The sequence below is a fragment of the Leopardus geoffroyi genome, chromosome E3 (genome assembly GCF_018350155.1).
Source record: "Leopardus geoffroyi isolate Oge1 chromosome E3, O.geoffroyi_Oge1_pat1.0, whole genome shotgun sequence".
Taxonomy (NCBI): Eukaryota; Metazoa; Chordata; class Mammalia; order Carnivora; family Felidae; genus Leopardus; species Leopardus geoffroyi.
In genome coordinates, this window is record NC_059340.1 from 39,777,575 (window position 1) to 39,790,711 (window position 13,137).

Consider the following 13,137-nt stretch of genomic DNA (forward strand, 5'->3'; position numbering starts at 1 on the left):
CGATCCCCAAGAACCATCGCGAACCTGAAAGGCCTTTCATATCCAAGGCACTATCAGCAGAACATATTCCCCATCACTCGAAAATACGCACTCTGGGGTGCCTGGGTGGCTCAGTCAGTTAAGCATCTGATTTCAGCTCAGGTCGTGATCTCACGGTTTGTGGGTTCAAGGCCCATGTTGGGCTCTGCGCTGGCAGCGTGGAGCCTGCTTGGGATTCTGTCTCCCTATCTCTCTATCCCGTCCCTACCCACACGCACACACACGTTCTCTCTCGCTCGCTCGCTCGCTCGCTCTCTCTCAAAAATACATACAAATAAAAGGAAAGGAAAGGGGAAAGGAAAGGAAATCAACTCTGCCTGTTGATTCAGCTAGAGACTGGATACAAAACCGGTTCTCGATAATCAAGCAATGTTTTAAAGGGTCCGGTATTGGGGCGCCTGGGTGGCGCAGTCGGTTAAGCGTCCGACTTCAGCCAGGTCACGATCTCGCGGTCCGGGAGTTCGAGCCCCGCGTCGGGCTCTGGGCTGATGGCTCAGAGCCTGGAGCCTGTTTCCGATTCTGTGTCTCCCTCTCTCTCTGCCCCTCCCCCGTTCATGCTCTGTCTCTCTCTGTCCCAAAAATAAATAAACGTTGAAAAAAAAAAAAAATTTTTAAAGGGTCCAGTATTAAACACGACCCAGTTACAGAAGAAGGCACTACTAAAAAGGCCTGAATGATACCCGTCCAAAACTTCGTTTCCACACCAGCACTTCCTCCCCGGTGATTTGCCCTTTGAACCTGCCTTCAAAACAACTGCACTCCTCACCCCTTCGGCCAGCTGTCATCAAAAGGGCAGGGGCAGAGCTCGCACACGTCCGTCCCAGCCCTCACACCTGCTGAGGGAGTAATTTCTGCATCAAATGTTCCTCAGCCACACATGGGATCCCACCAAACTCCATTTCCACGGAAAATTCTCCTCAGGAAAGGTCCAAGTGCACTGCCAGGGAGGGCTGTCCACACTACCACTCGGAGGGGACGGAGCGCGCTCGCCCCGTTTCCGCAGCGGTTCCCCCTTCATCACACCCTCGCCCTCCACGCACCCAAACCCGACGTCGTGCGGCTCGGCTCGGGGATGAGGACGTGGCACGAAGGGAAGGCACGCCCTGGGGTCGCCTTTTCTTCCTCACCAACACTGGGCTACAGGCGGCCTAGAGGCCGAGGCCTGCTCTGAAGAGCTGCCCAGGGCCTCTGCTCAGGCCCCGTGTCTACACGGGCTGCCGCCGCGCTCCTTCCCACAAGACCCTGTCGGAAGAGGACAAACCCACACTCCCACCTCTCAGCGTGGGGACCTCGCCCTGCCCGCTCTGCAGGGGCGTCGCGGGGACAGAAACACATCACACCGCCCGAGACCACGATGAGAGGGAGCTACCCGAAAAGGAGTGTGGAAATCAGAACCCACTCCTTTCCACGTCCCCCGCTCTCCCAACCGCCTCCCCGCACAGACGCGGCCACGCTCGCAGAAGCGTCTCCCGCTTTACCTCCAGCAAAGTCACTGCAGCCCTGGTCTCCCAGAGGGAGGAATCCGAGCCTCCCCCACTCAGAACAGCGGCCCCCAAACACAGATGAAGCGGAGTCTCTTTCCAAACAGCTGCTTTCTGACAGTGTGAGGCCGAAACGGGCTCCAGGGGTCACAGAGTTCAGCCATCTGCCCCAAGAAGTAAGTAAGAGTGCGGTCCTTCCACGTGAAGAGGTCCCTCCTGCCTCCAGCACGGCACCGTCGGGACACTCAGGCACAACCCCGGGAAAGACGTTCTGGGCAGTGGCACCGAGGACCTCCTCAAGCCAAGCGGCGTCCGAGCCCCCCCGCCAGGCCGGCCCTCGGGGCCCTCCCCAAGCGAGGGGGCAGAGGGGAGCCCGGGGCCCTGCCGCGGCTCAGTCGTGGGTTCAAGAGGCGCTCGGTTTAACAGGTAGATACTTACCCCCCATCCATCGGTCTCCCGGTCTCCACGCCCGTAAAACGGGAACGACACCGACCTCACCCCACCCTATCAACGGAAATCAAGCAACACGGCGGGAGCTATCTGGAAAAGTGCCTGCTTTTCAAAGTAAGTGTTCAACAGGGGACCCCGGGTGGCTCAGTCGTCTAAGCGTCCGCTCTTGATTTCGGCTCCGGTCGTGATCTCATGCTTCGGTCAGGATTTCAGTTTGTGAGTTGGAGCGTGAAGCCGGCTTGGGACTCTCTCCCTCCCTCTCTCTCTGCCCCTCCCCCCTCAAAAAAACTAGAGAAAATTTTAAAAAACAAAGTCCGTGCTCAGTACGCGGTGTGGACAGCCTCCGGCCCACCTGAGGATCCAAGCAGGCTAGGCCACGTTCAGACCTCACGGTAGTGCCCCCCTGCTGGCGGCGCACGCTCAGAAAAGTGGCACGATCCACAGCTGGGCCACGGGCTTCTCCCACAGTGCCACCTTGAAAATCCAGACCCGAACTGTCAGAAGCGCCAAGCCTATCTGTCCTCGGATGAAAAAGCCAATACTGGGGGCACCTGCGCCATCACCGAGGGGAAATACAGCCTATCTCCACCCGGCACGGGGGACTCAACAAAAGCCTTGCTCCTCTGGCTTCCTGACGGCGGCGAGGTCTCTCCGCTGTACCCAGATTCATTTTCCCTCCATGGATGCCAGCAATTCCGCGCTAAGGAGACGGCTTACTAGAGAAAATTCCCGATGTCGACCGCCCATCACGCGAAGGGCCAAGACGGTGAGGAAATGTGCTCTCTGCCCCTTCCGAGGACTCCAGCAAAGTTCGCACCTTGCGCCCCAACAGCACCGCCGTAGGGACGGTTCGTGTTACACGCTTTCTGGGATCGTGCTCACCCCCGGCCTCCACTGAGGCTCGCCAAAAGCCTCTTTCGTGTTTTTGCCTGTCAGCCCAGACACCCCAGGGTACGGCCACATGTCGCAACGGCCAAAGACGGCCCCTTTCCCTTTCACCGTTTTCTCAACTGAACAGGTCCTCCTCTGCGGCTCTGGAGCGTCACCCATCCCTACGGTGTTCTCCGCCTGAAGTCCACTGAGGAGCTGCAGAAGGTTCAAGAACCAGCTGAAGTAACTACAAAATGCGGAGCGGCTCTGTGTTTTAATCTCAGGAGAGGATTTATTCCTTCCGTCAGATTCTCAAAGGGGTACAAGACACCCCCCCCCCCCGGCAAAAAAAAAAAAAAAAAGAAAAAAAAAAAGATTAAGAACCGCCACCACAAAGCCGTACACTGCAAAACAAGGAGTCGGGTCCATTTCCTGGGTCTTCTTTCATTTAAGTGATTTTCCCTTGCCTTTGGAACCTAATTTTGCACCCACTTCTCAGTTGCTCTCAAGGTATAAATCGGGAAAACACCTTCGCAACTCCCCAACTCAAACACCGGGAAAACATCAAAACGCTCAAGATACTTTTAGCAACAGAGGGAAGGGCGGGGGGGGGGGGCGGGGGGGGGGACGTGGAAACACTTTTAAGCAAAAACATTCAACCCAACAAGTGCTTTTCCCTTTTATTTTCCCCTGAAACCCCTCCTCCCCGTCAGGATCACTCTCCCCCCACCACCAAATCCCCTCCCCCGGTAAGCAGGTTCAAGTCCGGCCCCCTTGGGGCTTCCCACTCTCGATGCCGGGGCTGGAGAAGAGCCCCGAGGCAGGAACAGCACCCGTGGCCGCTCGGCCGGGCCGGGACAGCAGTCTATCACATTCCATCCTAGGCGTGAATTCGGGGGGCCCGGGGCATCAGGTGCTCCGGGCAAGAACTCGTACCTCCTGCTCCGCTGCGGCGGAGGCACTGGGACCCCCCCTTCCAGGTGAAGGCCCAGGGCGGTTCCTCCGCAGACGGAACGAAAGGTAAGCCCAAAGGCTCGGCTCCAGGCCGCGGCGCGCCGAAAACAAACTTTCCAAGCACTTCCACCGCGACAGGCCAGTGACACCTCCCCGGCCTCCCCCGCCCTCCGCGCGTCTGTCAGCGCCCCCGCCGGGCAGGCTCCCGCCGCGCCGGGGCCCGGGCTCCCCGCGACGGCCGAGCAGCGCCCTCACGAAGCCCGCGGTCCTCTGCCCGGCCGCCCGGCCGCAGGTGAGGCGCCGCCCGGCCCTCGGGACCCGGGGCCGCCCCGCCTCACCGGGGCCCGGCGGCCGCCGCGCTTGGCCGGGCGACGGGCCGGCGCGCCCGAGCGGCCGGCGCGCACTCACCAGCTGGCTGGTGGTCCTGGCCATGGGCCCCGCGTCGGCGCGGGCGCCTCCCCCGCAGCGCTGCGCGACTCCGCGCCTCCTCAGCGTCCTCCTCCCCGCGGCGGAGCCCCAGCAATGGCCGCCCTCATCCTGCGCCCGCCCCGCCGCCCGCCGCCCCCGGCGCCGCCCCGCCCCCGCGCGACGCCGGGCGGGACTTCCGCCGCCCCGCCGCTGCCGCCGCCCGCGCCCACTGGCCGAGCCCGCCGTCGCTCCGCCGCGGCTCGGTCAGCCCTGCCGGCGCCTCCGAGCCGCATTTCCGGGTTGGGGCCCGGCGAGCGGGAGAGGCCCGGCCCCGTTTCGGACGCGGGGGAGACCCGCGCGAGCCAATCCGGGGGCCGTGGGGCGGGGCCGCGCGGGAAGAGAGGGGAGCTGTCATCCCTGGCTCCCACAGTGGGAAACTGAGGCTCGCAGGGCCCCCCAACACCCAGCTGGCCAAGGTCACGCCCAAGGCAGCGGCGGGGCTGGGCTCGGACGCGTGGCTCGGACCGGGAGCCGGGCTCTGCGTAAACACCGAGAGACGCAACTTTGCTGGCTACAAAACTGAGAAGTGTTCACAGACGGAAATTTGGGCTGCAAAATCAAATCAAATATAAATTTGGAAGAAAACAGTCCCATCGCATCACTGCTGACAGTCCGAGGGACGCCTTCAGAACTTTCTTCTTTGCTTATGGTTTGGGGGAGGGGGGTTGTACTTGTTGATGATAATGATGGTGTTGAATTTTTTTGTAGTTGTTAATGATGATGGTGTTATTGTTGGTTTTTTTTTTTAGTTGTGGTAAAATATACATAAAATTTAACACCTTAACCATTTGAACACATGCCGTGTGCACAGTTCAGTGGTATAAAGTACATCCACATTGTTGTGTTGTGACCAGGCTGTCTTAAAAAAAAAATCAATCATCTTCGTTACCTCAAGGTTGCATACTTTTAGGTAACCTTTTCTGGGGCGCCTGGGCTCAGTCGGTTGGGCTCTGACTTCAGCTCAGGTCATCTCACAGTTCGTGGACCTGAGCCCAGCATCCCTGACAGCTCCAAGCCTGCTTGAGATTCACGCTCTCTTCCTCTCTCTGCCCCTCCCCTGCTTGCTCGCTCTCGCTCGCTCTCAAATATAAACATTAAAAAAAAAGTTTAATTACAATAAATAAATAAAAATCACCTTCTACTTCCAAAAGAAATGTTTATTTTTTAATAACAATTTAGACAGTACAGAGACTAATTAGATAAATTAATCCATAATCCCACTAACGAGAATTAATTCTTGAATAGCAGTGATAGCTGCTAACGTTGAGCCAGCACTTACTCTTAGTAAAGAATTTTCATGCCTAATCTCTGAACAAGTATCCTTGCTAGTACTGCCCCACTTTTCAGATGAGGAAGCCGAGGCATTCTGAGTTCTGTAACTGGCCCTAGGTCTTGTAGAGCCACAGCCTGGATCTTGATAACCATATGCCAGAGACTATGCGTTAGACCGTCCAGCCTCTACTAGTCCAAACTTTGAGTGTTCTGCACCTTAAAGAACAGTAAAAAAGTAAATGTAACTGCTGCTCCCCAAAAGGGCTTATGCAGGTTTGATACTTTTTTCACTTAACACTGTCTTCGTTTCGTATCCTGTACAGCTCTCCAGCACCTGACTGCCATCTTGCCCACTTCTAAGGACTGCAGAGGACTCCACTGGAGGAAGCCTAGAGTTTATAGACCCACGTATTGATCAAGTTCCCTCCTGACTCCGAAGCGGTTCCCAGACGTCTTCCTCGTAGACAAAGCTCTGCACTTAAATTCAAGCACACCTTTATTTCCTTCGGATAAATTCTTAGCGGAAGGAATTGCTGGGTCAAAGTACAGGGATTCCTCTCAGGACTTTTCATACATGCTGCAAACTGCCAATTGCTTACCCCACTCCAGACACTAACCGTCAGTGAACACAAAGACGAGGTCAAAGTAGGTACCAGCTCTTGCCACCAAAGCAAGCCACATTCAATACTTGAGAACACTGGAAACATTCTGCATCATAACCCTTACTACCTATAAAAATCGGTATATCTGATTTTACCCACAACAGCTCCATGAGCAGTAGGTACTATGACCATTTCTATCTTGTACTTGGGGAAACTGAGGCTTCGGTGCCTTGCCTACTCTGAGCCATAGAGCTACTAGGTCACAGAGCACAGAACTCCAAACCAGTGCTGACCAGCACCACCGCCTTGCTCTTGAACAAACCCTTCTTTTGTATTTATTTGAGTCCTCACAAAGTAATAATAACTTATCCTCAGAGAACGCTGACCATTAGACGTATGTTACTAAATTCTCATCACAATCCTATGAGATACTCAGTATTTATGACCATCTCACATGTGAAATTTGCCAGACTGTACACTAAATGCAATTGTAAATAAATGCAGAGCTTTAGAGTCTAAAGAATACACATCAAGAGCGAGCTTTCCCAGAAAGTTACCGACTGATGTGCTCCACCAAATGACGCGGTAAACCAAGAAGACGCGAGATCAGGAAACAGGAAAAAAAACAAAACACACAGGAGGGTGGTGAATGGAAGTCCCAGGATCTGTCCATCCAGCAAGTAAGCACTGAGTCTCCCCTCCATCCCAAGCACTGTGCTAGACATTGACACTTCACCAGTGATTAAAACACAAAAATCTCTGCTCTTGTGAGAGTCGGATGCCACTGGGGGCTGGGGGGGCGGGGAGGAAGGGCAGGGTGGGAGAGACCATCAAAGAAGCAAGTCTTATGGCATATTAGAAGATAGCAAGTGCCATAGGGGAGAAAGAAAACCAGTGGGGACTCAGGAGTGCCTGGGGACGGGGTGCAATTTTAAAAGACTAATGAGAAACCCCAGGATAAGAGCAGGGAGGAAGCACATTTACAGTCACAGTACAGACGCACTGCTTCAACCGGCAGTCACCATCCTCTACCTCGGAGGGACCCGGAGAGGAACGGGGGCCTGAGAGAGCTGAATCCTCATCCCTTGTAACAGAAAGGCAATAGACAGTGACTGTGTACGTGAGGAGTCAAGACATAAAGTACAGGGGTGCCTGGATGGCTCAGTCGGTTGAGCGTCCAACTTTTGATTTCAGCTCAGATCATGATCTCACGGTTCATGAGTTCAAGCCCCGCATCGGGCTCTGCTCTGACAGCACAGAGCCTGCTTGGGATTCTATCTCCCTCTCTCTACCCCTTCCCCACCGGTGGGCCCGCGCTCTCACTCTCTCTATCTCTCTCAAAATAAATAAACTTAAAAAAAAAAAAAAAAGACAAAGTACAAAACAACGGACATAAACATCAGGAAGAACATTTAAAGAGTAGTAAGCAGGATGTGAGTAAGGAGAGGTGAGGTGAGGCAGGGGCTGCTATTATTACAAGCCTGTTTAGAATTCTCTGGCCTCTTGGGGAACCTGGGTGGCTTGGTCAGTTGAGCGTCTGACTCTTGATTTAGGCTCAGGTCATGATCTCAGGGTTGTGGGATCGAGCCCCGAGTCAGGCTCTGTGCCAGACATGAAGCCTGATGCTTGGGATTCTCTCCCAATCTCTCTCTCCGTCCCCCCCCCCCCCGTCTCTCCCCGTCCCCCACTCCTTGCCCCTCTCCCCGCCATGTGCACATGCTCGCTCTCTCTCTCTCTCTCAAAAATAAATAAACATTGGGGCGCCTGGGTGGTGCAGTCGGTTAAGCGTCCGACTTCAGCCAGGTCACGATCTCGCGGACCGTGAGTTCGAGCCCCGCATCGGGCTCTGGGCTGATGGCTCAGAGCCTGGAGCCTGTTTCTGGTTCTGTGTCTCCCTCTCTCTCTCTGCCCCTCCCCCGTTCATGCTCTGTCTCTCTCTGTCCCAAAAATAAATAAAAAAAAAAAAAGTCAAAAAAAATAAATAAATAAAAAATAAATAAATAAACATTAAAAAAAAAAACCAAAAGGAACTATCTGGTCTCTTCAACACTGATGCAAATAAAAATTAATAAAATGGATGTATCTTCTCCCTGGAAATTGTAAGCAGCTCTCACTCATGACTGTAAAACTGTGCAAGGATGTTTATAACAGCAGCGCTTTAACAAAAAGCAAGAAAAAAAAAAAAAAAGGAAAGAAAAGAAAAGAAAAAATAACCAGAACGTTCATCAACAAGAGAATGGTAAAACACATTACGGGATATTCATCCTGGAGAATTCGATGCAGCTACGGAAAAGAAGAGAGGGAAGGTCTAAGCGAGAGCCCAAAGGCAGAGAAGCAAGTCACAGAATAGGGACCTAGGTCTTCAACCTTTTTTTTTTTTAGTTAGAGTCGCTCACACCAAAGCAATTCAAAGAGAAACGGGGAGGGGGAAAACCTTGAGGGAAAAGTACACGGAGAAGGCCAGAGCCCACCAGAGCAGCAGGTGCAGTACGCACCCCTGCCGGCCTCAGGGGAAGGGGTGAGAGGAGAGGGGAACGCAGGGGAGCGGGCTGCAGGGGCAGGGCAGGGAGGAGCAGTCGAAAGAGGAACCAAGGACAGTGCTTAGTTCTCGTGGGGCCTCAATGGCAGCCAGTGTGCAAGCCAAGGCCAGGCCAGGCCACCCCTCTCTACCCAGGGAGAGGCAGGGCACCCCCTCCGTGGGTCAGGTGTGGCTGCCCGTCCCGGGACAGTGGGCAGCAGGGGGGATGGACTCACCTGGCACTACACAGTTCACTGGCACCCGGGCTGGAGGAAGGAGAGGGACAGCCCATGGCTCTCCTCTCTCCCTACCCTGCCCAATGCCTCTGTCCCTGGTGGAAGGGTGACCCGAGGCCAAGAATGCAAGGCCTGGCTTGACATTGTGAGGTCATGTTCCACACAAGGAGGAACGAGGGATGCCCATACCATCCTGGGAGGGGCTGGAAGCCTGCCTTATGTACATGGCCTGGGGCCGGGCCCTGTGCCCCCCATGGTCCATGGTATTTCACCCATCTCTCGCTCATTCCTCAAACCGTCATGGCACAAGGGAGAAAACCCTGGTCCAGAGGCTGTGGCACTTGCCACACAGCTCGTGTATTAGTTACCTAGCCCTACGTAACAAATTATCCCGAAGCTCAGAGACATAAAACGACAAACCTTTATGATCTCATGGTTTCTGTGGGTCGGGAAGCCAGGAGCAGCTTGGCCGGGTGGTTCTGGCTCAGGGTCTCTCAGGAATGTGCAGTTGAGACATCAGCAAAGGCTGAGTCATCTGAAGGCTTGACGAGGACAGGCGGGACCACTTCCAAGGTGGCCCATTCACTCAGATATTGGTGGAGGCCTCAGTTCCTCACCATGGTGGCCCCTCCACAGAGCTTTCCCGAGTATCCCTATGCTATGGCAGCCGGCTTTCCCCAGAGTGAATGATTCCAGAGAAAGAGAGCACACCAGCATAGAATCCACAATGACTTTGACACCCCAATTGCCAAAGGGATCTACCTCACTTCTCCTACACTCTACTGGTCACACAAAGGCACCTAGCACCACATGGGGGGAACTCTGTTAGGGTGTGGATCCCCGGAAGTAGATCGCCGGGGACCATTTTCAAGGCCGGGCACCACAGCTAGCTGAGGGCAGAGCCAGGATTCCCATTCTTCCGGGACGTACGGAGACATGGGGAGAGCCAAGAGAAGAAAGGCACGCCAGGCCTGCACCCCTGGAGGTTTCGAGGCAGGCAGGGAAACCAATGAGCACACATCCAGTTAGGAAAACAAGGAGACTCTTCAAAGATGAGAATGTGGTTTCCTGCCTCTGCTCGCTGAGTGCCTGGTCACCGTACCTAAGCTCCCAAGAGGCGTCCAGCTGCACATGGACGGACCAAAGGTGCCAACGCCAACAATTTCCCAGCCACGTGGGAAAAATGTCTTCCTGTATAAATTGTGCTCCGTGGGTAACATATTTTAACTAGCCCTAGAGCCAGGAAACAAAAAGTTGCATCAAATCTCAGGCAAGTAACCTTCTTTCCCTAAGTCTCGACTTCCCCAGCTGTAAAATGGGCAGACTCCCAAAACTGGCCAGATCCCAAAGACTGGTGTTAAGCACACCGGGAAATGAGCACTTTCATGCACTGGTGATAGGAATGTAGTATCTCCTTCAGACCCAGGCAGTAGGGAGGCCTGGCCGAGGCTCTTCTCTCTGGAAGGAACGTTGGACAGAATAACGGCCCCTCCGAAAACGTCCATATCTTGTTCACCCAACCTGTGAATATGTTGTATTACACAGGGAGAGTTATGCCTGCCAATAAGCTGACCTTAAAAGAGGAAGATTATCCAGGATTACCCAGCTCGGCCCAATATAATCACAAGGGTCCTTAAAAGATGGAAGAAAAGGAGTCCAAGTTCAGGGGAGACAACACGGAAAACACAACTGGCCCGCACCGGCTTTGCAAAGGCGGGATGCCACGAGACAACCAGTGTAGACGGCATCCGGGAGCTGGACATAGAAGATTCCCCCAGAACCTCCAGGGACAAGCAGACTCTGCCACCACTTTGATTTTGGCCCGCAAGACCTATTCCTGACCCCAACCTCCAGAGCTGCAAAATAAAGGTGTGTTCTTTTGAACCTCTAATTCGTGGTAATTTGTTACAGGGAAAGAAAACTAACACGGGAGGCCCTCCTGTGGCCACACAGAAACCGGGAACCCACGGGGACAAAAGGAGTGCCTACACAGGGTGCGCTTCTGCCTTCTAGATGCACTCGTGCCATCTGGGCCCCCAGAATTCCTTGCGCGTCACTCCACGGTCCCTCCTCCTCAGGGCGGTTGGGGTGCTGGGGGAGGAGCCCCACTGGTCCGTGGTGGGATCTGCTTAACGTTACGAAGCATCCATTTTGGAGAACACGGAGCACCTTGCTAAAATAGTGACACATTTCGATGTGTCCCCACCCAGGGAGCTTACCATTTCATGCCGCTTCACTAGAAAATACCGAAGAGCAGAACAGTATCAAAAGTACAATTCCAGTTCATAAGACAAATCAAGACACAAACGTAGGGACAGGAACAGGATCACGTTGGAAGGATCACACCAAGCTCTTCATGGTGGGAGACTGGAAGGCAGGCAAGGCTCAGAGAGGGCCACCGCTCAGGGCACGGGGCTGCCCCCCACCCCGGAGCTGCCTGCGGACGACAGGGGCACATGGAGGAGGTCCCAGGGTCTAAGCAGAGCCGACCCCCATTCACCCTCCTGGTGCCACACCTCCTCCCGTACCACCCGCCCCGCCCCCCGCGACCCGGAGCAGGCTCCGAGCCGGGGCGAAGCTGGGACAGGCAGTGGAGGCTGCCCCCAACTCCCCAACGCCAACGAGGGCGGGGAGAGAAGGGGCGCAGAGGGGGGCGGAGAGGAGCCGTGGGGCAAGAGGGATGCACATGGGCGCGACTGGAAGGAGAAAGAAGGGAAGCGGCGAGGCCGGAAGGTGTGCGAAGAGGTAGCCGGGCGGCTTGGGGCGCAGTGGGGTCCGCGGCTCGCGGGGGCGCCGGGGACCCTGGCCCCCGGCACCACCCCCCCGCCCCGTGCCGCGCAGTCCGGGGCTCTCGGCTCCGGGTCGGCCCTTTAACCGGTACTGGGTCAGCGAGCGACGCGCGTCCCGGCTGCTTTGCCGCGACGCTTCCCTCCGCAGAGCAATCCTGATTGGCCCCGGCAGAGGCCCGCCCCTTCTGACACTTCAGAGCCCGCCCCCCAGGGAGGAGCCCCTCCCACAGCAAGTGAGATTCCCCCCCCCCGCCCCCCCGCCTGTGCGCCGCACCTCTTACAGGAGCAGTAGGTCCGCGTAGACCCGGCTCCTGGGCCGCAGGCCGCCCCGCGGCGGAGCGGGTCGGACCGGACTCACTGCGCACGCTCTGCCGCTCGCGGCCAGCCCCTGTTCGGGCGCGGTTTCCCCCCACCCTTAAGCCGCTTCTCCGGTCTGGACCATCCAGATCCTCTGCACGAATCAGCGCTGGGACCCTGCGCTCGGAGCCTACGGAGACCGAAGCTTCGGAAGGGACGCCTCGGCGCCTGGACTCGAACCTGTATGCACCCTGAGCAGCCCAGGACCCTCAAGCGGATGCCTCTGTAGTGTTCAGGTGCGGCCGCCAGGCGGCCCTCGCCCCACTCCGCGGACTCACGACGCACCCGCCCCTGCATCGGGTCTCGCCACCACTGGGCCCTCTGTTCCTCCCACTCACATACAACACAAAGCAAGCCACGAAGGAGGTACGGATGGCGCGCCAGGTCACCTCTCCAAGGACCCCACCTCAATGAAAGTCACCCCCACCCATCAGTGACTCAGCACGCCCCCCCCCCCCCCATCGTCCGGGTCTACACCCACACTAGAACAAGCACGTTTCCACTTCACTCGTCTCCAGCCCCTTTGCCACCCTAGACCCAGTCCCTCAGGGTCTTCTTGCTGGGGGTCTTACTTAAAATGGCAGCATATCTTCTGTTCAAAACCCAGCAGCCTCAGACTCCAAAGTGGCATGGTGGGCGCCAGGGCTGGAGGAGGGGTAACAAGGGTTAGTAATCTAGTGGGAACAGAGCTGCTCTGATGGGCGATGGAGACGTTTTGGAGGCCACGGTGGTGATGACCACACCCCTTTCTGGCGAGGGTGGCCGACTGTCCCACCCGACACACTAAGCCTCTGCCACTGGATCTCGGTGGGGCGGTTCCCCTGGCCTGGGTGCACGTGCCAACCAGCACCGGCCCCTGCCATCCCTGGTGTCACCCTTGCGGACCAGTAGCGCAGTTAGTCCTTCCCGGACGCTCCAGCCAAGAGTCAGCGTGCTGACAGGTTTAAGTGAGGCCCCCCGAGCTGAGCAGGCCAGGCCAAGTCCTCGCTGCGGCACTCACCAGCTCTCGAACTGGGAGCCCCACTTTCCCCGTCCGAGAATGGGGAGGACTCCTCTGGATGGCTGGCAGAGAACGGGTTAACACTGGCAATGCACATGGAA

The 13,137-nt window shown here is 56.2% G+C and overlaps 1 protein-coding gene across 8 annotated transcripts in view; it reads right to left on the minus strand.

Annotated features, from left to right (window-relative positions):
* The window catches only part of PDPK1 (3-phosphoinositide dependent protein kinase 1), an 82,404-nt gene extending 70,711 nt beyond the window's left edge, over positions 1–11,693 (minus strand). The window contains exons 1-2 of one of the 8 annotated variants that reach the window (XM_045462330.1): positions 11,110–11,693; positions 9,311–10,746 (exon numbers count right to left, since the gene is read on the minus strand). Coding sequence is in view for 1 of the 8 variants with exons in the window: in XM_045462326.1 (XP_045318282.1) it covers positions 4,203–4,226 (24 nt within the window). In the remaining 7 variants the exon portion in view is untranslated. Of the gene's footprint in view, positions 1–3,776; positions 3,927–4,202; positions 4,359–8,890; positions 8,913–9,310 lie in introns of those variants that run through there. The other 7 variants (XM_045462329.1, XM_045462328.1, XM_045462332.1 and 4 more) reach the window with 7 other exon arrangements.
* Positions 11,694–13,137: the final 1,444 nt, after the last annotated feature.